Source organism: Ursus arctos, unplaced genomic scaffold (assembly GCF_023065955.2).
Source record: "Ursus arctos isolate Adak ecotype North America unplaced genomic scaffold, UrsArc2.0 scaffold_23, whole genome shotgun sequence".
In the NCBI taxonomy this organism is placed as follows: Eukaryota; Metazoa; Chordata; class Mammalia; order Carnivora; family Ursidae; genus Ursus; species Ursus arctos.
In genome coordinates, this window is record NW_026622908.1 from 10,532,047 (window position 1) to 10,559,915 (window position 27,869).

General features: G+C 39.4%; 1 protein-coding gene and 1 pseudogene across 2 annotated transcripts in view; both read left to right on the top strand.

The window, feature by feature from the left end:
- The window catches only part of NELL1 (neural EGFL like 1), an 818,389-nt gene that overhangs the window by 160,199 nt on the left and 630,321 nt on the right, over window positions 1–27,869 (top strand). For both annotated transcript variants that reach the window (XM_057317500.1, XM_048217676.2), the window contains exons 5-7: window positions 1,466–1,562; window positions 23,298–23,370; window positions 23,981–24,063. In XM_057317500.1, the coding sequence (XP_057173483.1) occupies window positions 1,466–1,562; window positions 23,298–23,370; window positions 23,981–24,063 (253 nt within the window). The remainder of the gene's footprint in view (window positions 1–1,465; window positions 1,563–23,297; window positions 23,371–23,980; window positions 24,064–27,869) is intronic.
- Window positions 9,113–9,561, top strand: LOC125282568 (60S ribosomal protein L26-like; annotated as a pseudogene).

The window sequence follows — 27,869 nt, forward strand, 5'->3', positions numbered from 1 at the left end:
CACCATGGGTGGTCTCGCAGTTCTGGCCTTCTGAGAGCCCCTGGAGGAACAAGTCGCTCTTTGGCAGGCGGCAGTCAGTTCCCTTCCAGCTTTAACACCTGATGAGTGTCAGACCTTTGGAAGTACCTGGAACTGATTCCTTCTGTAGCTGCTCTGAGAACTGAGGAGTGCAAGGAATGGATGGGCCATCAGGAGTCATTGAAATTCCCTGATGGTCTCTATGGCACCCCACCCAGAACCTTCTGAGCATCAAAGGACAAGTTCAATTCTCAGGCAAGCTCCTCCTTCCCCTTCTCAGCAGAGAAGGTGTGGAGAGGCACTTGTTGGGGTGAGGGGAGGCCTTGATCAGCTGGTACCGGGTGGTTGCAGGGTCTGTTTCTCAGGGGAGCAGCAATCTCAAGATCGGTGACTAGGGCTCGGGAGGGCAGAACAGTTGAGATTACTCAACTGTTGAGTAGTTTCTGTAGGTACCTTCAGAGATCCTGGGGCTTTTGCCTCCTCTGTATTAGTATTAATTATGTCTTCATAGATCTTGTGAAGATTTTTTTCATATACAAGACTTTGTTTTTTGCTCCCTGAGGGCAGGATTTTGGATGTCTGGTTGGTTGCTCTAGCTCTTGTTGCCTCATGTGGAGCTTGGAGCATAAAAAGTGCTCAGTAAATATTTGTTGATGGGATGATTTCAGTTACTTGGTTTTGTGGACCGAGCATGTGGGCAGCTGCTCGCTTGCTGGGAGGAGTATAGCAGTATAGAAACGGGTAGCGGCTGGGGCACCTGGGTGGCTCAGTCGTTAAGCGTCTGCCTTCAGCTCAGGGCGTGATCCCAGGGTCCTGGGATCGAGCCCCACATTGGGCTCCTCCACTGGGAGCCTGCTTCTTCCTCTCCCACTCCCCCTGCCTGTGTTCCCTCTCTTGCTGGCTGTCTCTCTCTCTGTGTCAGATAAATAAATAAAATCTTAAAAAAAAAAAAAAAAAAAGGAAACGTGTAGCGGCCAGATAAAGCAAAGCCAGGGAGCAGTAGAGTGCAAAGGGGAGTGCATGGGCTTTGCAGCCAGGCAGCTGGGGATTCGCGTTCCAGCTTGACTGCTCCTTGTCTTAGCTTGGTTGACTCACTTGTGTTCTCTGGACCTCCGCTTTCTCACCCGTAATGTGGATCAAACCACTTGACTCACTGAGTATGTAAGGTTCATTGCTCAGAGCAGACACTTAAAAATGTTACCTTCTTCCTCCTTTCCCTGCCAAAAGGGTGAAAATAGAAAGCCAACAGAGGCCCAGTTCATGTGTCCAAGTGTTGTCAAGAAGTAGATGTCTACATTCATGTTACCTGTCATCTAAAACATGCCATATATTGCCTCCATCTCTCTACACCGGGAGTAAAGCTGTGAGGACTTCAAACAACACACATAACTTTTGGTTCTGTTTTGAGCGAACTCTTTATTAATAACGGTGTTCTTCGTCCCTACAGGATTTATGAACGTGTGATAGACCCTCCTGAAACCAACCTTCCCCCAGGAAGCAACTTATGGCTTGGTCAACGCAACCAAAAGCATGGCTTATTCAAAGTAAGCACTTCTTTCTATTTCTGCCACGTGTGTTTCCCCCTGTGCTTGGCATGAATAATTGTCCCAACAGTTTTGAGAAGTAGGTGCTTGGAAACTAGACAGAGTTAAGTGACTTGGTCAAGGTCACACAGTTTACTGCCAAGTATGCATAATGTAAATGATCTTTTTAATGTTTCTTACCTAATTTTGAGAGGCTTAAGATAATCTTCAGATTGGTTTCCATTCTCAGAATCTTGGTGTGGCTAGGCAGCAGGTCTCAACTTCTGTGAGCTTTGGTTTTCTTATCTCTAAAGAAGGTAATACAATGACTGCAGTGCTGTACTTCATAGGAACAGGACACAGTGATAAAATGAAGAAGTTAAAAACATGAAATTTTAAGAGAGTCTTGGTCTTCAATAGAAATGGGAGACTTTGGCTTCTGGCAATATGGTAGAGTAGATGTCTTAAAAAATTCTACTTCAAAATGCCTATAAATGCTGGATTAAACAGAACAAAAGTCTTTTAAGACGCATCATTGCACTTAAAGGAAATTCTTAGAGGCCAAATACATAGAGAAAAGTGAAAACCATTACCAAGATGTTGGGAACTTAAGTTTCTTTTCTGTTATTCCAATTTGATTGAGAGATAATTGATACATAACTGTAACTTTAAGGTGCGTAACTGTTTGATATACTTGTATATTGCCTAATGATTATCAGCAGTGTTAACTAACACCACCCTCACCTCACATAATTGTCAGTGGCTTTTTTGCCATGAGGACATTTAAGATCTACGCTCTTGGTATATTTCAAGTACAAGTAGTATTCACTGTAATCACCATAATGTGCATTAGATCCCCAGAATTCACTTGTATTATAATTGAAAGCTTGTATACTTTGACCAGCGTCTCCCCCTTCCCCCTAAACCCTCGCAACCAGCGTTCCACTGTCCCTATGAGTTCAGGTTTTTTATAGTCTACATATAAGTGATATTGTGCAGTGTTTGTCTGTCTTTGTCTCATTTCCCTTTGCATAATGCCCTCAAAGTTGATTCATGTTGGAAATGGCGGCATTTTTTCCCCTCATGGTTGAATACTCTTCTATTGTATACATACCACAACTTTTTAAGCCATTCATCTGTTGATGTCTTGGGTTTTTTCCATGTCTTGTCTATTGTGAATAATGTGGCAATATATATGGGGATGAAGTGATCTTTTCGAGGTAGTGGTTTAATTTCTCTTGGATATATACTCAGCTTAATCCACCCAGATGTGGGATTGCTGGATTGCATGGTAGTTCTATCCTTAATTTTTGGAGCAAATTCCATATTGGTCATACCAGTTTACATTCCCGCGAACAGTGTACAAGGGTTCCTTGTTTTCCACACTTGTTATTTTTCTGTCTTTTCGATGATAGCCATTTTTACAGATGTGAGGTGATCTTTCATTGTCATTTTGGTCTGCGTTTCCCTGATGACTAGTGATGTTGAGCACCTTTTCATGTACCTGTTGGCCGTTTTCATATCTATGGAAATTAATCTCTGCCCATTTTTTAATCCGCTTTTTTTGCTATTGTGGGAGTTGTTAAATATATTTTGGATATTAACCTCTTACCAGATTGCTGATTTGCAAATGTTTTCTCCCATTTCAAAGGGTGCCTTTTCATTTTGTTCATTGTTTCTTTTGCTGTGTAGAAGCTTTTTAGTTTGTAGATCTACTTATGAATTTTGGATTTTATTGCTTGTGCGTTTGGTGTCCTATCTGAAAAATGACTGCCAAGACCAATGCCAAGGACGTTTTCCCCCTGTTTTCTTCTAGAAGTTTAATGGTTTCAGGTCTTGTGTTTAAGTCCATTTCAAATTTTTGTGAGTGGTGATACAGGAATCCAACTAGTTCTTAGTGTGGTTATCCAGTTTTCCCAGCACTATTTGTTGAAGAGACCATCCTTATTGAATATTCTTGACTCCTTTGTCCAATAGCAGTTGAATATGCAGGGGTTTATTTTTGGGCTCTCGATCCTGTTTTATTGGTCTATGTATCCGGTTTTGTTCTTGTTTTTATGTTTTTTTGTTTTTTTCCAAATCGCTTTGATGACTGTAGCTTTGTGGCATGCATTTGGCCCTTGAACAAAAGGGGTTTGAATTGCATGGGGCCACTCACACGAATTTTTTTCGATTAATGCAGTACAGTACAATAAATCTATTTTCTCTTTGGTTTTTCTTAACATTTTCTCTCTAGCTTTAGTATAAGAATACAGTATGTAATACATGCTGCTTACAAAATAGATATTAATTGACTGTTTATGTTACCGGTTAGGAATTACAGTCAACAGTAGGTTATTAGTGGTTAAGTTTTGGGTGAGTCCGAAGTTAGCTGTGTGTTTTTGACTGCGTGGAGGTTGGTGCTTCTAACCCCTGCATCGTTAAAAGGCCTAACGTAGTTTGAAATCTAGAAATGTGATGCCTCCGGGTTTGTTCTTCTCTTAACATTACTTTGGCTATTAGGAGTCTTTTGTGGTTCCATACAAATTTTAGTGTTTTTGTTCTTTTTTTGTTTGAAAAATGCCATTTAGATTTTGATAGGGATTGCTCTGAACCTACAAATGGCTTTGGGTAGTGTGTACATTTTAACAGTATTCTTCCAATCCATGAATATGAGATACGTTTACATTTGTGTCTACTTCAATTTTTCCATTGAAGTTTTGTAGTTTTCATTGTACAGATTTTTCTCTTCCGTGGTTAAATCTCTAAGTATTTTACTGTTTTTGATGCTATTGCGAATGGGATTCTTTTATTTATTTTTCAGATATTTCATTTGTAGTGAAGAGAAATGCAACTGACTTTTGTATTTTTTTTTAATGGTATGTTAGTCACCATCGTTAGTTTTTGATATAGTGTTCCATGATTCATTGTTTGCGTATAACACCCAGTGCTCCATGCAATACGTGCCCACCTTAATACCCTTCACCGGGCTAAACCATCACCTCACCCCCCTCCCCTCTAAAACCCTCAGTTTCTTTCCTGGAGTTCATAGTCTCTCATGGTTCATCTCCCCCTCTGTCCCCACCCCCCTTCATTTTTCCCTTCCTTCTCCTAACCATCTCCCTGCTATTCCTTATGTTCCACAAATGAGTGAAACCGTATGATAATTATCTTTCTCTGCTTGACTTATTTCACTTAGCATAATAGCCTCCAGTCCCATCCACACTGATGCAAATGTTGGGTTATCATTCTTTCTGATGGCTGAGTATATTCCATTGTATCTCTGGACCACATCTTCTTAATCCAGTCATCTGTCGAAGGGCATCTTGGCTCCTTCCACGATTTAGCTATTGTGGACAATGCTGCTATGAACATTGGGGTGCATATGGCCCTTCTCTTCACTACGTCTGTATCTTTGGGGTAAATACCCAGTAGTGCAATTGCTGGATCATAGGGTAGGTCTATTTTTAACTTTTTAAGGGACCTCCACACTGTTTCCCAAAGTGGCTGTACCAACTTGCATTCCCACCAACAGTGTAAGGGGTTCCCCTTTCTCCACATCCTCTCCAACATTTGTTGTTTCCTGCCTTGTCCATTTTTGCCATTCTAAGTGGGGTAAGGTGGTATATCAATGTGGTTTTGATTTGAATTTCCCTGATGGCTAATGATTTTGAGCATTTTTTCATGTGTCTGTTAGCCATTCATATGTTTTCATTGGAAAAGTGTCTGTTTATATATTCTGCCCATTTTTTGATTTGATTATTTGTTTCTCGTGTATTGAGTTTGAGAAGTTCTTTGTAGATCTTGGATACCAGTCTTTTCTCTGTAGTGTCATTTGCAGATATCTTCTCCCATTCCGTGGGCTGCCTCTTAGTTTTTTTGACTGTTTCCTTGGCTGTGCAGAAGCTTTTTATCTTGATGGTGACTTTTGTATGTTGATTTTTATCCTGCAGCTTTGCTGACTTTATTTTAAAATTTTTTTGGTGGACTAGTTAGGATTTTCTATGTCAAGTCCTATCACCTGCAAACAAAGACAGTTTTACTTAGTCCTTTCTGATGTAGATGTGTTTTATTTCTTGTCTGATTGCTCTGATGAGGACTTCTATTACTATGTTGAATAGGAGTGGTGAGAATGGGCACCTTTGTCTTGTTTTTCATCTTAGAGGAAAAGCTTTTTAATCTTTCACTGTTGAGTATGCTATTATCTGTGGGCTTGTCATACAGGGCTCTTATCATGTTGCAGTATGTTCCTTTGCCCAATTTTTTGAGTCTTTTTATCATGAAAGGAAGTTGTATTTTGTCAAGTGCTTCTTCTGCATCTATGAGATGATAGTATGATTTTTATCTTCCATTCTATTGGGGTGTGTCACATTTACCGATTTGCATACGTTGAACCATTTTTGCATTCCAGGGATAAATCTTGATTATAATGTATGATCTCTTAATGTACCCTTGAATTCAGCTTGCTAGCATTTTAATTTTTACATTTATATTCATCAGGGTTATTGGCCTGTAGTTTTCTTGTAGTATTACCTGATTTTGGTATCAGGACAATGTCCTTAAATTAGAGATTTTGGGAAGACTTCCTCATTTTTTGGGTAAGAGTTTGAGAAGGGTAGTTGTTAAATCTTATTTAAATGTTGGGTAGAATTTGCTGATGAAGCCATATGATTCTGGGCTTTTCCTTTAAAAATCAAGGTATAATTTACATAGAACAAAATCCAGCCCTTTAAATATACAGTTTTGAGTTTTGGAAAATTGATAGAGTCATGTAAATACCATCATAGTGAAGCTAAAGGACTATTTCGTAACTTCCAAAAATGCCCCTGTTGTAATGCTTTTGATTCATCTCCTCATCCTCAGTGTCCAGCAACTACTGATCTGTTGTCTGGCCCTATAGTTTTGCCTTTCCCAGAATCTTCTATAAATCATGTATGTATTTATGTTGCGGTTCCCCTTCAGTAATTCAGTCTTCTTTGGGTCCTCTAATTCTATAGTATGGAGGTACTACAGTTTATCCATCCCTCAATTCATGGACTTTTAGGTTGTTTTGAGATTTGGGCACTTATGAATAAAGCCACTAAAAATACTCACAGGTTTTTGTGTGAACACAAGTTTTCTTTTGAGTATGTAGAAGTGGGATTGCTGGGCTGTATATGAGTGTATGTTTAACTTTATAAGAAAATGCCAGTGTATTTTCTAAGGTGGCTGTATGATTTTGCAATCCCACAACAATGTCTGGAAGTCCCAGGTAGAGCCTTAAATTTCAACAGTCTGTGTGGGATGGGAGAAATGCCTTAGAGCTCATGAAGCATTGAAAGATGGGACAGAAACTTGTAAAACAACCTAGAAGACTACACCTCCAGCAAAAGGAGAGACAGAAGAGTCTACTACTTAGCCATGGGAATCAATCTAGTAGCTAGCGTTCTCTACCTCAGTTTCACATAGGAAAAAATAGTTTCCTGGGGAGAATTTGAAACCATAGCCCTGACATCATTCAGCCTTGAAATTTGGATTTATTTTGCCCATGAAGCTCAAGAAATTAACTTAAAGTGGTCCTTGGTTGGGAATCTTGGGATTCTGGATGAAGAAAATTACCTTTGGGGAAGGTTTTCTTCTATGCAAACCTAACAGGGTTTGCATAGTTTAAGTTCATGCAAAGAGGATTTTTAAGCCATCATGAGTGGGAGTTTGAAGGAGCCATAATAAATTAGCCTTCAAGGGGCTGCAGAAATTGGAATTACAAGATAAAGAATTATGAAAATTCTGATGTTTTAAAATGTTTAAAGAAACAAAGCAACAAATGTGTGAGGACTAGAGAATATAAATATGATGAGGGAAAACCAAAAAGAACTTCCAGAAATAAGAAATATGTTATTGAAGTGAAAGAAAAATCCTCAGTGAACCCGCTAAACAGTAGGTTAGATACAGGTGGGGAGAGCATTTGTAGGCGAGAAAATATTGTCAAAATAATTACCCTAATTATAGTGTGAAGATAAGGAGAGGGAGCTAGGAAAGAGCTTGTAGAGAAGAAACACAAATATAGAAAAAGATATGATAGATGTTTTTACTGTGTGTATATTCATACATGTATATTTGAAAACTCCAGAAGGTTATAGAAGAGATTATAGGTACTATTAGAAGTATGATGGCTAAGAATTTTCTAAAATTGATAAGAGAGATCAATTCTCATTATTGCAATAATGTAGTCAAAGTGTTATTAGCTATTGCTATCTTTCAAGAAACTTAGCTGTTTTTTTAAGCTTCTGAGTTCTTTATTTAGGTCACAATTCTTCATGTTGATTAGATGATTTTTCTGGTCTGGCCTGGCCCTGATGATGTCTACCAGCGTCTCGTGTTGTCGGTGGTCATTGGCAGGTCAGCAGGAGGTGGGATGATTTAAGATGGCCTTTTCACATCTCTGGTAGTAGGCTGGCTGTTGACTAGTGTACCTCGGTTCTCCTTCGTATGGTCTTTCATGCTCTAGTGGCGTAGAGGCTACTTCACATGGCAGTCCTAAGATTCCAAGTGTAAGAAGAGAGCAAGCTCTAGTGTATTAGGGCTTTTCAAGGTTCGGCTTGCCTTGTCACGTTTGGACAATAGTCCAAAGCAAGTCATAACCAAGAGCCAAACTCCTAGTCAAGGGGTAAAGAAATAGACTCCATCCCTTAAAGGACTATTCTGCTGTATCACATTGCGAGGATATGGATACAAGAAGGGGAAGAATTTTGGACCATTTTAATCTATTACTCTATTAATCTATTATCTTAAGTAAGATAAATAGTCACACTTAGATGTATTACTGGAATAGTAGAGTCCCAAAGACACAGAGAAGATACTAACGGTAACCCTTAAAAGGTAAATTTTCCGCAAAAGAATAACATAGATTGAGCAGCTGGCTTTTAATCAGTAAAAGCAGAAACCAAACAATAATTTAAAAAAAAAATGTTTTCAAAGTTTTCAGGGAAAAAAACTCTCAAATGTAGTAACATATACGCAGCTTAATTGTCATTTGAGAATGAACATGAAATAAGAATTTATAGACAAAACTCTCAATTTTATGACTGATCCTCATTAAAGAAACTTTGCAGAAGAAAGTCATATAATATAAAGTACAAGGGGAATTGGTGAACAAATGGGGAGTATACCTGAACCTTAATCATTGCTTGATTAAATAATGCCCAGTTTTGGAAAAAAATTAAAATATTAGATAAAATGAGGATGGAGTTATCTGATTTAAAGTACTCTAAGGCCTTGTAGTCCAAAAAAGAATAGAGAAATTGGCTAACTTTTAGACTAAGTTCACATGTTAAAAATTTAAACTAACATCAAAATAATAGAAATATTACTTCCAGATTTAAGTATTTGAGATTTTTTAAGAAGTTCTATCACCCCAAAATAAGGCGAGAAAAAGGTTAGATACAATTCCAGTTCATAATATTTACTATCAAGTGATTTATACTTAATGGTTGAAAGTATGAGTGCTGTATTGGATTCATACAACTCAAGTCCTGATGTATATTGTTTATATTGAGACAATTAAAGATGCCGTCTTTGCTTTTGTGGCCATTGCTGAAGCTTCAGTGGCCAAAATGAACTTGAGTCCCTTTGTAATTTCTGACTGGAGCGAGAACCGTAAAGGGCATCAGTGCCCCTTCCCACATTTGCAGAAAGCTTGTCTTCCCTCCCAAAGAGCCGAGACAGAAGTACGACGTGCGATCCATGCCCATCTGAAAGGAGGATGAAGGACAGGTGGTGTGAGGACACTACAAAGGTCAGCAAACTGGCAAAATCATCCAAGTTTACAGGAAGGAAAACGTCATTGACAATGAGTGTCGATGAGCAGCAAGAGAAGGCAGAGGGCACAACTGTCCACGTGGGCATTCCCTCTAGCCAGGTGCTTCTCACTAGACTAAAACTGGACAAAGACGGTAACAAGGTTCTTGAACGTAAAGCCGAATCTCGCCAAGTAAGAACGGAAGAGGGCAAAGATAAGGTAGAAAGAATTGAGGTGGCTCAGGAAGAAAGCAATCTTCTATAGGACTTTAAATAAATCTGAAAACGAGAAAGGATTCCTAAATGTTGATAGTGAAGTGGTCGAAGAAAAAAAACAGACCAGACTAAACAAAAGGAAGTGGTAGAATGTTCTGGTATTATCACACTTCAAGGCCCCCAGATTTACCACATAATATTACCATTTATTTTTTTTTAAGATTGTTTTAATATTACCATTTAAAAGATGCATACACCTAGTATATAACCTGAAAATATACTTTGCAGCATTACAGAATATCCTGGAAGGATGGTCTTTTCACTACCGGGTCCTTGGTCAACTGACTATCCCTATGGGGAAGTAGCTAATCTTGACCTCTATTGCACACTACATGCAAAATCAATTCCAGGGGATTATAGATCTAAATCTGAAAGGTAAACTAATAAAGCCTAAAAAGATAGCATAGGGAAATATTTTTATGACCTTGATGTAGGAAAAATATTTCTTAAATGAGACATAAAAGTAATAACTAAAAAGAAAAAGGTTGATGTATTGGAATATGTTACAATTTGCAACTTCTTTTCTTTTTCAAAATCCATAAGAGAGTAGAAGGGCATGCCCTAGAATAGAAGCTATTGAAAGTAGTTATATTCTACAAAGGTAGAAAAGGCAAGAAATTCAATGACTAAAATATCCAACCTAAGATGTTAGCAAATGGAAATCAGAGTGAACCTAAGAAAGTAAAAAGCATGAGAAAATTAGCATATAAGAACAGAAATGAAAATAATGAGTAGGATACAATAGACAAGATCAGGAAAAGCACAATTCGGTCATTTGAAAAGATAAATCAAAGTTTGAGCAGGAAAAATTAAAAAAAAAATCAAATATTATGAAGACTAAAACAGTAATCACTAATTTTTTTGTAATGGAAAATTAGAGAAAAACAGGCAGTGTCCTAAAAACATGTGGATTATCAAAATGGACTTTAGAAATGATAAATGGTCTTAGAATCAATAAGGTTTTCTAAAGGATTCATGACACACAGTCTCCATCAGTTAGCTTACAGTGCATAGCAGAGGGACTCGAAGCTTAATGGTTTGAAACCGCTTACAAGTTTGTGCTTTGGCGCTTGGGCCTGGGCTGAGCTGAACGGTTCTTCTATTCTGAGTGGGTCCACTCATCTATTTTTGGTCAGCTGCTGGTTTTCTGGGGGCTGGCTGTACTGAACGGACTTTGCAAGGATGGCTTATCTCTATGTCATGTGATGTCTCATTTTCTAGCAGTCTAGCCCCCAAGCGTGTTTACCTGGTGGTTGATCAGGGCTTCCGGAGCTGGAGCAGAAATGTGCACAGTCTTTTGAAGTCGAGGCTTGCAACTTACACATTGTTATTTTGCTGCATTATATTGACCAATGCAAGTTATGAGGCCAAATTCAAGGGTGTGGGAAATATTTTCCATCTTTTCTAGGTAAAATGCTACAAATTCCCATTGCACAGGGCAGTAATCCAGCAAAGAGCAAAGGATTGTGACCAATTTTCATAATTTACCGTGTGTCTCTACCAAATAACTACTGGGTTCAGGCCGTTTTACAGGGGAGTTCTATCACATCCAAGGAAATGGTTCTAATCTTATTTGTATAAATTCTTATGGAGAAGAGAATGAATGAGAACACTATCCAATACCTTGATTTCCAAACTGGACATGGATTTTATAAAAAGAGAATTGTATAAGCCAGTATACTTTTGAACACAGATTAGATTAAAAATTCTAAAAAAAAAAAAAAAAAAAAAAAAGGCGGGGGGAGGATGTGTGGGGCCAGCCAAATCTAGCTGCGTCTATCTGGATATGTGCGAGAGACCAGGTTGGTTATTTCAACCATGCAAATCTATTTTTATCAATAAATTAAAGTGCACATCAAACAGAAATATCTATGGTTAGCTCAAGAGGCACAAAAAACACTAGATAAGTTCAGTACTGACTCATGATAAATTCTCAGCAAAACATTAAACTGAAAGTGTGCATAAACACACAAATCATTTATGTTGAAAATATTAAAAGAATTCCTGTTAAAATCTGGAATCCAACAAGAAACTGTATTATCATAATTTATTTTCAACATACTGTAGGCCCTTCTGGGAAAAACAACCCCCTCTCCCCAAAAAAACCCCAGAAAACAAAACCTTAAGGACTATAAAAAAAATATAGTTCTTTACAAATTATATAATTGTCTATGTAGAAAATAGGATTCACAAATTATTAGAATTACTAAGATTGTTCAGAAAGAGTGCTGGATGTAAAAAAGACAAAATCAGTTACAGTGCTGAAAAAAGTAGAAGCAACATAAGTGCAGTTAAATAGAATATTTCATTTATAATACCAAAATTTAACAGTTAAGAACAAATCAAAATAGATGCATAACAATTATGGAACAAATTAAAAACTTTATTAAAAATCATTGGAGAAGACCTAATTGAGGGCAGGTATACTATGTTCTTGGAGAGGAAGGCTTAAAAATGTCACTTTTTCCCAAATTGATTTCTAGATTGAATGATGTAATAAATTCCCAACAGGATTTTATTTTCTGACAAAATCTACAAGCTGATTATAAAATTCATAAGCGGCGGGGAGGGGGGGGGCGCCTGGGTGGCTCAGTCGTTAACTGTCTGCCTTTGGCTCAGGATGTTATCCTGGAGCCCTGGGATTGAGCCCCACATCAGACTCCTCTGCTGGGAGCCTGCTTCTTCCTCTCCCACTCCCCCTGCTTGTGTTCCCTCTCTTGCTGGCTGTGTCTTTCTCTGTCAAATAAATAAATAAAATCTTTAAAAAAATAATAAAATTCATATGGAGGCGCCTGGGTGGCTCAGTTGTTAAGCGTCTGCCTTCGGCTCAGGGTGCAATCCCAGGGTCCTGGGGTCGAGCCCCCGCATTGGGCTCCCTGCTCCGCTGGGAGCCTGCTTCTTCCTCTCCACTCCCCCTGCTTGTGTTCCCTCTCTCGCTGGCTGTCTCTCACTCTGTCCAATAAATAAATAAAATATTTTAAAAAAGTAAAATTCATATGGAAAAGACAGTATTTCTGAAGATGTAAAAGGAATGACTGTTTCTTTGAGATATGAAGTCTTATTATATAAGGTTAGAACAATCAATAGAGTTTGATAGCCATGTAAGGATTGTCACATGAACCAAGCTAATAGTATGCAGAGGCCAGGAAGAGACTTTATATGTAAATACTTGGAAACTTGGTACGTAACTGAAGTGGCATTCCTGATCTATGAGGAGAAGATGTATTCCTCAATAAATGGTTAGAAAATCATTGATTTGAATACTTCATGTATATACTAATTGCTGTAACTGATTTTTGTGTATAGTGTCAGGAAAAGTTTTAATATATTTGGAAACAATACACAAAAATCAGTTAGGATTACAATTGAATTAAATACCTGAATATGAACTTTGTGAGTGTCAGAAGACAACATGGGAACCATATGTTTATGATCTCAAGGTAGAAAAGAATTTAAGCAATAGTAACTATAAAGCCGTTAAAAATAATATTGAGAAATTTAATATACAAAACAAGATTAATATGTTTATCAAAGATTTTGGCCACCAGATCAATTAGCAAAGAATAATATCCATTAAAGAAATGCTAAAATCAGTAAGAAGCTCATAACTGAATCAGAAATCAGGCAGAAGATACAAAAAGGCAGTTTTCCAAAGTGGAATAGCCAATGAATTTATTAAAAGGAATTCAATTTCAGTTGTTATTTCAGAAATGCAGATTAAAATAATTATAAAATACCATTTCTTACCCATTAGCCTGGCGAAAGTGAAAAAGAAAATCTGATGGTCAGTGTGGGGGAGGTTAATCGAGCCACTGTGGTGGAAACTTGAATTGGCAGAGCCACTAAGAGGGGAAACTAGGAGTTTTTGTAAAAAAATTTAAGGTGTGTGTATCTCATGACACAGGACTGCAACCTCTATACACATTGAAGAAACTGTTAGTCATGTACTCAAGAAGTTATGATGTACAGTCATCATCACAGGAACTTTTACTTTCAAAAACTTGGGGGGAAGTTATCAATCAATAGGATGATGTTTAAATTGTAGTAGAATCATAAACACTAAAATTAAATGAAGTTGCAGGAGAAAACTAAGATATGAAATAATTAAAAAATGCAGGACATTTCAGGGGTGCTTGGGTGGCTGAGTCAGTTAAGCGTCTGACTCTTGGTTTCTGCTGAGGTCATGATCTTGGGGTCCCGACATCAAGGCCCGGTCAGGCTCTCCACTCATCGGGAAGTCTGCTTTCCTTTCTCCTCTCTCCCTTTGCCCCTCTCCCTACTTGTGCTCTCTCTCTTTCTAAAATCTTTAAAAATATATAAACCATTTCAACATATTGCGTATTTATACATCCACATATGCAAAAAGATAAAGACATGGGAATAAGCACTAAAGTCATAAGTGTTCACTTCTAAGAGGAAGGAATGGAAATTAGGGATAGACGCTCAGAAGGCTTCAACTATAGTGATATTTTAGTTCTTAAGCTTGTGGTATATTTATAGGTGTTTGCTTTTTTTGGCTTTCAATTCTTTTGTCATAAATACTCAAACATGTCATTTTCAGGGTGATAACTCCTGTATTTATGTATATGTATGTACACATCCATACCCATCCACACCCATATTTGCACACACATGGCTTTTCCATTTTCCCTTATTTTCCAAGTTTTTAAGAATCAACAAATTTGTCCAGATGTTTTAGTTCCAAACTGACTCACATTTGATGCTCTTTCTTGTTGTGTAAGCTAGTTAATTTTTGGTGAAGCTACACTTTTCTTGGGGGCCTTGGGTCTGTAATGAAGTGTACCCCTGGTTTCCAACCCCAGAAAGACCTCAAAATCACATTGGAAGACTTTAAAATTCAAACTCCTATGTCTACCTTGACTACTCGTTGAGTGAACTGTAGAGCCCAATAATTTGTATATTTTTAAAGGACTTTCTTATTGATTTTGATCGTTGGAAGGCTCAGTTATGAGTGTACTGACCTAGACATGTGTTGATGGTCTAGATTGCAGTTTTAACTTGGTCTCTAGAAAGATCCATGAAATGTAATATATGGTTGATAATTAGCTTCTGTTTTAGTGACTTCTTAGATTAGTGGCTCTCCAAATTTACCATGCATCTGAGTCTCTTGAAGGGCTTGCTAAAAGATAGGTAGCTGTATGACGGCAAAATGGCATAGCAGGCAGCTCGCTTCCAAGCTTCTGTCCCCCCCACAGAAACATCAAAAATAGGCAGAAATTGTCAGAACCAACTTTTGTCAAAATTTAGGAAAATAGTCAAAGGTTTATAGCAACGAAGTGAATTCTCAATCAAGAAAAAAAGCAGCATTAAAGAGTGGGAAAGCTTTGTGGCATTTCTACCTACCCTTCCCTCATGCTGATCTCAGCTCAGTGGCAGTCTTGATGATGTCAGTCCATGTTCTCAGTGTGGGAGAATGGTCCCTGGTTCTGGAGGGAGCAGAGCAAACCTTATCTACAAATTATTTGATATGTCTGTTCTGTCCAGGAATGCCTGAAGGACTGATACAAGACACTTGTCTAACTCTGAATCTAGGAAAATGGCAGGTGTTAACCTGAAAATATTGCACACATGACAAATACTTTTCAGTTACCTGGGGTGAAAGAGTACAGTTGACACATCATAGACCACTAAAGCAAGGATGAAATGCCAAGGGGAGAGATTCTTTGAGCAACTATGGCATTTAACAGCACCTGTGCTTAGAAAACCCATATGTGTGCCCAAAGCAAGATGCATGTTCAGAAAAGACCAGAGGAACACCCTTAGCTTTGTCTTTGGGCTGATCCCTAGGATCAGTGCAAGCATGGCTAAGTATTGAAGGAGGGAGGCTTCCAGTATATCTCTCCCTCTGTCCTTTCCTCTTTCTGTCCCTCCCTCCCTCTTTCCATCTTCTCTCCATCATCCCCTCCCTCTCTCCACCCCCCACCCCCACCCACGTTTTCAAGAAAGTCTATCTAAAAACTATCTGAACACAAGCTCAGGGACAGATGTCAGTGACCAGACATGACAAGGAATATAGTCTCTGTAAAAATAATTAGGAAAGTCATTCAACAAGTGCACTATTGTAGCATTCAACGTGAAAGAAAAACTGAACAAAAACCCAGGAAACCCTGGGGAAGAGAGAGAATTCTATCTCTAGATCTCAAGTCACTGAAATATTCAAATAGCCAGTGTTCAAATAAAATCACAAGGCAAATAAACAGCAAGGTATTGCTATTCACAGGAATAAAATTAATGGACAAAAACCATCCCTGAGGAAGCCCATACATTGGACTTAGTAGATAAGATTTCCAAAAACCTATACTGTGTTCAAAGAGCTAAAGGAAAATGTGATGAAGCACTAAGAAATTAGGAAAATTAGGTTTGAGTAAATGAGCATATCCATTGAAGGGGCAGGAGTTATAAAAAGGAACCAGACAGATAGTCTGCAGCTGAGAAGTACAACTGAAATGAGAAATTCACTGGAAGAAAGCAGATTCGAACAGGCTGAGGAAAGAATCCTTGGACTTAGAGACCGTTGAAATTAACGGGTCTGAGCTGCGGAAAGAAAAATATGTATACAGGGAGTCATATCCAGTTGAAATCATTCTACCACACACTTTCCCACTATGATGCCTCCATTTCCTTCATCACTTGGTGTGGGCTCCGGTGAAGGCAGGGCTGGCTTTATGGGCACTTGCCTCAGGGTGCTGAACTTAGAAGGCCCCATGATCGGCTTCATTCTCTGCTGTTGCTATCTTCAACTTTTCAATAATTTTTTGAACAAGGAACTCGGCAAATTATGTAGTTGGTTCTGGGTGGAACTTATATATGGGTGTTTATTATTGAGGACACTCTATAGATTGTAAGCTTTATCAGAGTTAGAACTGAGTCTGTTGTTCAGCAAGTATTGAGAATAGTACTGGGTATGTGGTTCGCAGACCGTACACTCTTAAATCGAACATATCAGCGACATATGTCATTTTATTGGTGGAATGGCAAAGTTCTCTCACGAAGATAATGCAGGTTATAGAAGAATATATATAAAAAGCACCTGACACTTAGTGGTTTGCAACATGTGTCTCGTCCCTTTCTTGGTTACGTAACGTGTTTAATGCTCCCCATATGGTTAACAGTACATTGTAGAAGTGATTGGTGCTTTTCCTGCCTTTGAGGGACTTCTGTTTCAGTTGCAAGCTTGTGATGAACAGGGGACAGCAGTTAGTCCTGTTACTCAGTCCAGCTTTCTGAGCGTGTGATTCCTTGTGGATGACAGGCACCTTGTCCTTAAGAGCCTAGGGACCTGATAGAGGCAGAAAACACGAGGACTGATCCTAGGCTTGGACAGTCATTTTGCTGCAGAGGTGGGTGGTCGGTGGTAGAAGAGTATTGACAATTGAGTGCTTCCTGTGTTCTAAATCTTGTGTGGCCCTACGTATATTATCTCTGTTAATGAGGTTTCACCTGCAGAGCCTACTCATGAGGTGTAGCTATTATCCCTCTTGTGTAGAAGGGGCAGTGGGACTTGGGGTTGAACAAATTGTCAGTCTCACATAGTTTGTAAGTGATAGAAATGGGGTTTAAACTTAGCTCTTCTTAAAGTTCAGAGTCTGTGCTCATTCATTGAAGCATTCATTCAACATATATTTTTTAGGGGCTTACTTATCATGTGCTAGTCACTGTGTTAGATGGTGGACACATTTCACTTCACAATGTCCCATGGAGGAGACATACTCTGTTGTCTTTTCCTGGAGCTCCCCCCAAAGGAACACGTGGTACCAGTGAGAAGTACCGGAAGGGGGTTGGCACTTCCACACCACTCCTCTGGGGAACAGTGTGATTCTCCTTGTTGCCAATAAGAGGAGCCTCAAGAAACGGGTTTTTTGAAGGAACCTTCCAAAACTCCCCTCCCTCTTAGAATTTTGTATGTCAGCCAGCGTGCTTCTGGCTGTCCTTTGGTGAGATGGCGCAGGTAGGGCGCATATGTCAGTGTCTCTTTATGGAAATTATCTGGGTCCATCCAGTGCTGCGAAACTCTGCCTGCAGAGGAGGGAAGCACCTCTTAGGTGAGACTTGGAATATCTTCAGGCTCTTAATATTTATCTTGTAGAAGCTGCCTCCTGGGTCCCAAGAACCATGCCTGCTTTCTCACTCCACAACTAAGTATGCGTATGTGTTTTCTGGTTAAAAGATCATCATTCTCTATTTTAAATATTAATATGTTACTTCATAGGCAAAGTAAAAGCAAAAGCCTACTCGTGTCAAACCTAATTTCTGGGACTTGATAGGTCTTTATGGATAGCGCAGTAAAAGTGCTCCTGGTTAAAGAGTGAGGGAGGGAATTAAGCTTGGCGCCTGGCATGTGAACCTTTAGCATTAGGTGATTCCTATCAGAGACCCCGAACAAAAGGTGGGGATCTCTTCCCTTTATAATAGCAGCTGTCTGAGAAAATAGCTGACCAGTAATGACAGGCTTATCCGAATCTTCTGATTGTCAAAAGTTTTTCATTATTGAGATGGTTGACTACCGCTCAGTTTCCCTTTAACAGATTCCAAACTGATTATGTGGTGATTTTTCAGAGGGTAAAGAAAGAACAAGTTTAGGTGAATCACAGTGATGCTTGAGTGGTTTGGGTGTTCTTACATAACTTCCATTCCAAAGCCATTCACTGAGACCAAGATAGGCTCTCTGTGTCTGTCTCTTTCTGTCCAGTGGACTCGGGTCCGAAACCTTTCCCTTACCTGGACATCACTGTCTCCTTAACAGCTGAGCTGTCACTGGGAAGTGGAATTGATTACAATTTTTTTTGTGCCACAGCTGCTGCTGTTTTTTTTTTTTTTTTTTTTAACCTCATCTGGTTCCCATAATTCCACAGATGGTAAACATATGTTTATAGGCACATAGAAAAAGAAGCTGTATTGGATTCCTCCCATCTCTAATTCATATTTTTCCTTTCATGCAGAAAGTCAAAGTACAGAGCTGGGGAATCTTATACATTTGTAGATTAATATTTCTGTGCATTAAGACTTTGGAAACAGCAGGACAGCTAATGGTATGCTAATGAGCTGACAGTTTTTATTGATTGTAATGAAAGTCGACAAGTGTCTTTCTTGGCTTTTATGCAAGCTGGAATATTTTATTAACTGTCTTCAGGGCAGAAATACATAATTGGTTGCATTTTGAAAATCCTCCTTGTGAGTTTCTCAAGTCTTACTTTTTGTTAGCCTGTTGCCAAAGCTTGGGTCCTTGCCAGTTTATAAACAGAACACATCTTCCTCGGTATATTTACATGCCCAGCAGGAACTCTCCCCACCCCCCTTCCCTTTCAAAGCAATTTGTTTCAGTGTTTTAGCATACAAAAAGAGAGAACCATTTTCTTCAATGTAAACAGAGATCCGCAGGGAAATAAGGGCTTTAAAAAAATTAGCATTTGTTTGGTGGCAAAGCTGCTTTTATTTGTATCAGAAAGCTCTGAATGTTAGAAGGTCTTGCCTAATCTCACTATTCCATACATAAGAGGGTCCTAATGGTATAATTTTTCTAATCTTTATTGCATCTTTGTATATTTCTTACTGTGGAATGAGAAATGTTCTTGGAACAATGGAAACAACGAGCGTTAGTTCCCCAAACAAATACACATAAGGTACGACCTACCCGGTGCAAATTTATTTAGTAGTGCCTTGTGAGCTGAGTGTAGGAGGTGGAGGCTGGCAACAGGTGGATTCAACAAAGGAAAAAAACATCCATTCCCCCCCTTCACCTGTACTAATAATGAAAGTTTATTAATGTGGGCTTTGCACTTTTGGGATTATTTAGATTCCCAGCTTTTAGCATTGCAGGAACAATGAGAAAATGGATTGTTCAGCAAATTAATAGTGTAAATAAGATTGCAGGGGAGAATATTAAGCTACCTAAAAGGATCTCTTGTTTGCCCTCACCAGAACACTATTTCAGCAAACGGTTGGCATTTAATGCAAATAATTTATGTTCGGTTGATTAAGTATCTCTCTGTTAAAGCAATTAAGATAAAACCTCATTTTGACAACAGGACCTTGTTCTAGCAACATCTTGTTAGCCCATGTAACTATGAGACTTTCTCAAATGATCTATTTCTCCTTAAACCCTGTTAGAATAGCTTAGCGCTGGTTTCGGGGTTAGTAGAGCTGTAGTTAATGGCCTAAGATTAAGGTGTCCTTTAGGAAAGCTACTTAGGTTGCCAATGCCTTAGGTTTTTCATAGGTCAAGTGACCGGTGATCTGGCCCTGCATCAGTAGCTCTCATTGGATGTATCAAAATCAGCCCGGAAGCTTTTTCAAAACATATCTGACATTCTCCCCAACCTCCTCTAAAATTCTAGTATGTACCCCTAGTTTAAAAACTGATATCCTACATGATCTTTACAGACTCTACCAGCTCTGAAAATATTGCTCAATATTCTCGAATTCATAGCTTTTAGGAATTTGATGCTTTTTCAAGTATTTATTGTGCCTGCTATGTGAAATATACGATAATAAAAGCTGCAGGGGACACTGAAATGAAAATATGACTTCGCCTTCATTGTGTCTAAAATTGAGTAATTCTGTTGGTTGCAATTCAGCTCCAGATCAGAGATTTTATTCATATATTAGGATTTGGATGATGCTATTTTCACCACTGTGAACTTTTAATGAATAAAGCCTCCTGCTTCTCCTCCTCCCCCAAAAGAAAACCCACAAATGATTGACAATAGAGCAGGGTTTTTTAAAGCGGGACTCTGACTTTTCATTAGAATCCTCTTGGATAGCTTTTAACAATGAAGTTTCTGGGGCCCTCCACCCTCCTGAAACAGAGTGAGAGGGATGACCCAGGAATCTGAATGTTAAACTCAAGGTTTTTACTCAAACTTGAGGTGTTTTACTCAGGGCGATTCTTAAGAAACTCAAAGTTTGGGAAGCACTGCTATGATTAATGATGTGAAATACAGCAAAGGTCTGAAAAAACGAGATCAGGTGAGGCCCGCTTGTAAATGCCCTGCCAGACTTGCATTTTTCAGTTAAGTGTAAATACATTTAAAGTTGAATAAGAACAAATAGGAATTCTTGTTCTTATTTCATCTTCGGGAGAAGTTGCGGACTTGAAGGAACATTACCATCAATAGAAACTGTCATAGATGACTTTGCTGTGAGAAATAAGAGCGAGCTTCTCTATGGGTTTATACTTTGTAAAACGTCTTTCATTTTCTAAAGAAAACTACATGCTTAGCAAATGCTGCTTTTGCCAAAGGTCCAGGTACAGAAGAGTTCATATGGCAATTCAGTGCAAAACCTTCTTGTTTCTGTTCTGGGGGAGGGTGCTAGGATATATATGCGTGTGTGTGTGCGTGTGTGTGTATACACACACATGCTCAGACTTCTTTGGGTTGCAGCTGGTGTTTGTACAATGTATGGCCATCCTTCTTTCAGTCTAGCATGGAATTCCATCCGTTCAAATAAATTACATTTCCACCTTGATTTATTTGGCAAGAACAAGTATTCATGCCAGTATGTGGGCTGACCCCCATGACCTTTCCTCAGAAACAAATACCAAGTACTTTGAATTTTGGTGTTAATGGGCATTGAGAAGCTGTCAGCTCTTATTTCTGTTTGTGTTCAAGTCAACATCATTGACCTTCACCTAATGATCTGTGTAACACCCCTGTGTGGGTCAGATTAAAAGTGGAAAGGCAGAAATGATGATGGGGGCAGGTGGAAGAAAGGTGTGGGAGAGGCAATTTGTAATTTACAATGTAACTAAAATCAGTAGTCACCTTTAAAAATAGGAAAAGGAGAACTGGTATGTACTAAGTTACATTGCTACTGAGTGAATAGAGGGGATAGCCTTTTCAAATGGATTTTCCATTCATTTTTGGAAAGGTAATTAATACTGTGACAAGTATACTCTGGGTTTGAGTGCCATTTCCACGGCTGATGAAAAATAAGAATGATTTAGGTTTTTCTGATGAACACGTAATAGATGGGCCTGATTTTGCCCGGTACATGTGCTTTCTCCACTTCCACATCTCCTGCAGCGATCAACTGTCCCCTTGTGCCTATGGGTCTGTTTGAGCACTGGAAGTCCTAGGTCCTGGGAAACACTAAATCCTGAGCAGACCTGGGATAGTCGGTTACCATGAATTCACCCAGAGTCAACCTATTCAGATCAGACAGATGATTTCTGATGTGTGTCTCCATTCTCTATAAGGGTCTTTGATGGAAACCTAGAGCTTTGTCTAATTTTTTGTTTACCTTGAAAGGTAGTGAGAGCACGGAAATCTAAAGTGTGACCATCTTGGTTTGAATGCCTATTCCACTGACCCAGAGGTTGAGTGCTGGAAGGACCTTTAGCTTTTGCATCCAGCCTTTTTCCCCCCAGAGAAAGCGACTGAAGCTCAGAGAGGATGGCTGGCTGACTGCTTCAAGTTTACTCCGTTAGCTTGAGATGGATCCAGAACTTGAGCCCAGGCCTCCTGACTTCCAACCCCATGCTTTTCTCCTATTTCTCAAATGTGCTTGAAAGGTGCCCTGGGCACTCAAAGGCATGAACTTGCTTTGAGAAACTGAGCAGCTTTGTGCCAGGGAGAAGCTGATTGGCTTAGGTAGTGCTCCACGGATTGCTCTCTGGAATTCTCTACAAGAGACCACAAATTCGTATTGGGCAGTGGCAGGGGCTTCCTCCCCATGCGGAGGCTGTCTCCTCTTAAAATCACAAATACTGCATCATCTTCAAAGAGGAAAAGGTTAATAAACATATCCAGTTCTGAGAAAGAGGTCTTATGATCCTGTTATTTCTATTCATGTTTCCAATTCATATTTCATTTTGAAATAAACAAGCAGAGAACAGCATTTGTCAGTTTAGAAGATGAGCACATAAATGTTACCCCCTCTGGAAGACTTGCAGCACGATCTTAGGCCTATATTTTATTTACAGATTAAGCTCAATATTCTGAACTGGCTTCCGCATATTCCATCTGTTCTGTAATCTCTCTTCCGTCTAATCAAGAAGTAAAAAAAAAAAAATCCCCTAAAACCAAAACCTTGATGTTCAACTAAAAAAATCCAAAAGTCAAGTCATTATTGTCATTGCAAGATGGTAGTCTCAAAGACTTTCTTAAATCAGGGCTGTTCTTCCAGGCTAAGTTACAGAATTAAAACACCCCCTCCCCCCGCCCCGCCTTTTACTCACAGTGAGATGTTGAGCAAGTTTTAAGACTCACCAACAAACACTCATGTTACTCAGCAGAGAGCGAATATTGTATGCAGTTCTCTCCGTGTTCATTTTATTTCCTCGACTAAATCAAAAAACTTTAATATATTTGTATTGTCTCTTCTCCCTCGCTTAAAAAAATCACTTAAGTTAGCAAAATTTAATGTTCCAGGATGACTAAGGCATTGAGGAAATTTTTGTTTCATCAGTGCTTTTTTGGTTCAATAGTTGAAGAACATTTACTGGTAGATCCTTCCTGTTACAGTGTCATTAACATCCACCAGGGGTGCCTAATGATATCTTTCTCAAGATGCGCGTACTTTTCGAGATTTCCACAGGAGGATGGTTTGGAGTAGTTCATTGGAGACTCAGGCAAACTTACCTTTAGAGTGAGGATACCAGTATTGTAAAAAATAATGTGCCCTGCAGAGAGCATGTGACTACACTGGGGCCATTGGAACTGGTGACCGTCATCTTGTTCAACACCTCTCTCTTCTGTTATCAAGGGAATCATCCAAGATGGGAAAATCATCTTTATGCCAAATGGATACATAACTCAATGTCCGAACCTGAATCGCAGTAAGTAGCAACTTGAAGCATTTATATATGTCTAATATCATGTAGCTTATTGGTAATAAACATGTCACCCGAAGCATAAAACTGTTGACTTCTGAGGTAGTGGGGATAGGGAGATAATTTATTATCTATACTATATGGTTCTGTGTCTTTGAAGTTTTAAAAAAGCTTATGTGTTTGTAGAATTACCATTGGAAGGTAAGAAAAAGACTACATTAGCCATTTGGGTTCTGTGGGTTGATACAGGAAGAGAGTTTTAATATGATAGTATAAATAGTAAACATTTATTTAAATTGGTTGGCTAAGATATGAGTTTAGTTTCTCCTTTTCTATATAATTCACATTTTTCCAGTCACCTCTCAATAAAAACGAGGGCTTAATTTTAATTTAAAAATGTCCTATTGCCTTTTCAGTTAATAGTCCTTTTTTCCTGTTTGTTTCTTTCCTCTTATTAATAAAAGGAAAAAACCGAGACCTGAAATCCTGGGTGATTTCACTCCAATTGCAAAGTAATACTTAACCAGAAAAGCAACATAGCCAACCAACTACTATTGTAAAAATTTCTTTATTGTATTAGCACTGTATTAACATTTCTTGTATTTTCTCTATTGAGCTTGTCCAACTTGCAGTGATTTCTTAAGCCTGGTGCAAGGAATAATGGATTTGCAAGAGCTTTTGGCCAAGATGACTGCAAAAGTAGGTATCTAAATTTCACTCGTGATGTTTCATTTCTTTCTCCATCCTATGTGGAATTTCAGGCGATACGCTATAATGGAAACATTTTTAGCCTTGGCATCTGCAATATGTTACTATAAAAACGGTCTATTCTTACTTGAAATAGGGCTACCTATAGTAAACATAACCATTTACCTCTTTGATACTATTAGGCTGTATCAAAATGTTTACTTGAAGAATGGTTGGTAGAAAAAGGCCATATGTATCACTGTAGATTCCCTGGAAGAGGAAAAGGAATTTGCCCACTGGCCATTCAACTAGTAACACTGCGAGATGATATATGGTCAGAGGCACTGCTGCTTAAAAGTTAATGCATTTTGAATGTAAGAATAATTGCCAATAATCAGAAGGGCAAAAGAGCCATTGCTAGGAACAGATTACTGTCACGAGAAGGCATTATATCACTTTTCTAAGATGTGATTCATTTCAGGACTGGTCTTGAGTTACACGGTGGAGGAGGCAAAGTTTGCCTTTTAACACATTCAGTTTTATAATTGTACATCTTTTTCTCTTCTCCATCATCCAATTAACAACTGTCTTTCGAGGATCTGCTGTTTGCCAGGCTCTGTGTCAGACACAAAGGAGGTGGTAATGAACAAGACATGATTTCTGCTCCACAAGGTGTCGAGGGTGGAGCCCTAAGTGTAAACAGTTAGGGGCTTTAATATGTGAAGTTTAGATTCGTAATGAAAAGCCCGGAGCCCTGTGTTGACAGTAATGCTGTCGTTATGATACCAATCAGTCCTGGACGGGAGTCCCAGCCTAGGGCGAAGAAGGAATTAGTTTGGGCCTAAGAGACATTATACTCTGAGAAAGGCAGAATATTAATAACAGTGAAAATGATACATTAATCCTATTCCACCTGCTCCCAGCCATCAGCCATGGCACATGGGGAAAAACAAACAAACAAACAAACAAACAAACAAACAAACTGTTGGGTAAGAAACTGGGAGGCAGGGCTGTTCTGGACCCATCGGTTGTGCTGCCGAAGATAAGGTTTCTCTTTCAAACTAGGTTTTTGGCCAAGTCGTCTTTTGTCTGGAAAGGAGAGACGAAGACCTTTGTGAGAGACCGTAAGACTTCCGAGCTGAAGGATTAGCTTTTCAGTTCAGAATACGTGGAAATGTGAAATGCAGCCAATTATTTGCCTTCCCATCTTGTGGCATATAGAGACTTGTATTTTATTTTGTCTGGAACAGCTTGATCTCAATAGTGTTAATTATATTTTAGCTTGCTACCGAATTTTTGGAACAAGAAACATGCCACTCAGTCTCAGGTGATTGTGGTTCCCCGGCTTGAAGGATGCCCCTTTCTTTCTTGTTCTTTCCTTCTCAGAGAATGCCATTTTTCTCTTTTTAGCCATACATTATCTAGGAGCCACATTGAGCCCTGTCCTCCAAACATTATTATGTAAAATGGGCATTTGTGAGGCAGTAGATATCTAATTGTGGGCAATTGCAAGCAGAAAATGGTTTCATCCACCTTCTAAATCCCGCCTCTGGCACTTCGGAAGATTTATAAGTCTGTTTCTTCCAAACCGTGAATAGAATTATAATTAGAAAACTGAGAACTTCCATTTTCACTGCAAAATTTTGCAATCTACGATAATCTAGAAGAGGAACGTTGGTAAACTTTTTCTGGAAAGGATTAGCTAGTTAATTTTAAGCTCTGCAGGCCAAGAGGCAAAATAGAAAATATTACGTATATATTTATTTAAATATAGTCACTTAAAATATAACCATTTGAAAATGAAAAATCATTCTTAGCTCACAGGCCTGAGGAAAATGAGTGGTGGGCCAGATTTGGTCCATGGGTCTTAATTTGTCAACCCCTAATTTAGAAAAAGCTGGAAAGTCAGTCGTAGGAGGTAATATTTATTGAGTATTTGCTGTGTGTTAGTAACAGTGTTTAAATGTTTTGTATTCCCTATCACTTTAATCCTCACAACAGTCCTGTGAGTGGGATTGATTTATTAGCCCCCTTCCCCGATGAGAAGACTCAGTTCCAGGAATGTTATGTTAACATTTCCCAAGACCATGGATGGTGGAGCTGAGACTCAGGCTCAGATTCTGAAAGCTGGGACTCAGGCTCAGATTCTGACTAAGAAAGTTTGTAGTTGGACAAGGGAGGATGGGAAAGAGAAAAGAAGTAAAGAAGGAATGACAGATGGAGAGAGGCAGGTTGGCTGCTACCAGAGTGGGGATGGAGAGAGAGGTGAGAACAGTGAGCAAAGCAAATTGAGGAATGTGTGTTCAGATGGTACCTGTTGGGAGTGAAACATGAGCATTGAGCTTGTAGAAGCTTTTGGAGGGGGAAAGTCAGGGCAAGAACAAAGCTCCTGAACTTACCCTTTTGGTTGTAGTTGATTGATTTCCTTGGAAATCTGTTGAGATGTCGAGTCCTGGGTTCCCATGGTGTGTGTTTCTGCCAGGACCATGCAGGGCCACCTTATATTCCATGATCTCCTTAAAGGTTTTCAGATCATAGAGGCTGCTCAGAATCGCACTGCAAACCTGGGATAGGCCAGATGAATTCTCAGCCAAGAATTCTTCAAGAATTCTCAAGGAAGATAGTTCCCTCTTGCCTGTGCCAAGGTCTGAACAGGAAGGTCTTCTTTGCTTGGTGCAAACCTTGTTTCCTTTATGTGTACTCTTAAACTGAGGATACAGGCCTTGGGGGCCGCATCTTTATGGAGGAGTTTCCTTTAAGACCTCCCAACATGGGCAGACCCTGCTCCCTACCTCCTCTCCCCTGCACCCTGTGCAGCCATCAAGGTGGGAACCTGGAGGCTCATTGACCTTTTCTCAGTTGCTGTTTGCCTGTTTATAAAAGGGTGACAATTAATTTTGCTTTTATGAAGATATGAGACCAGGCAAGTGAGACTTAAAGGTCTGGTTTGGTGGATGGCACACAGTAGGCACTCAATAAGCTGTGGTTGTTCATTTTATGTTGTTAAACCTAGAAAAAAATAGGCAGCCACGAGGGGAAGATGGTCTCTAAGAAGATGCCCACCTTGCCTTGTGGCTTGACATCACGAAGCCTGGCAACAGCTGCGAGTTGCTGTCAGATTCTTGGTCTTAGAGTTAGGTACCAGGAGGTCTTGGGAAGCAGCGGAGAGTCCTTACATGGTGTCCTAGTGGAAAGCCATGGCCTTCTACCAGAGAGCAAGCCCAGGGCAGAAGCTGGACAGGAGTTGGTAGCCATAATCCCATCAAACAGATGCAGACATCAGATGAGCCCAGGGTCTGCCCAGGAGGGCCTGCTGTTTCTTTTCTCTCTCCAGGACAGGGGGTGCTGGAGAATGTCTGTGCCCTTGCTGAGTACGGGACCAGCTTGCGCATACCTTCAGGTTACAGGTCAGGGTACATAAGAGCCCTCTTTGAAGAATCCTGGCATTCTGGCAAAATGAACCTTTTTTCAGGGTGGGGAAGGTGCAGGGAAGCTGTCTTCTGTCACCTTCCCTAAGCCATGTCCAAGACACCGCCAATCCCTGCCTTGCTCTGGAAGTTCTCTCAGTCTTGACAGTGTGGGAACAACCCCATTGCTGGGCCAGGTACCGCAATGTGATGGGGTCAGGACCTGTCTTGCTCTTGCATCCCACCTGTCCTGTAATTGCATTCCGCCTTCACGCTCAGGAAGAAGAGATGCTGGAGACCGGGAATTTGATTACTTCTATTCAAATCTTTGACAAATCTATTTATGCAAATCAAGCAGCACTTGGAGTGGCATTTCAGTTTGTAACATATTTAATTTTGAGACTTTCATTG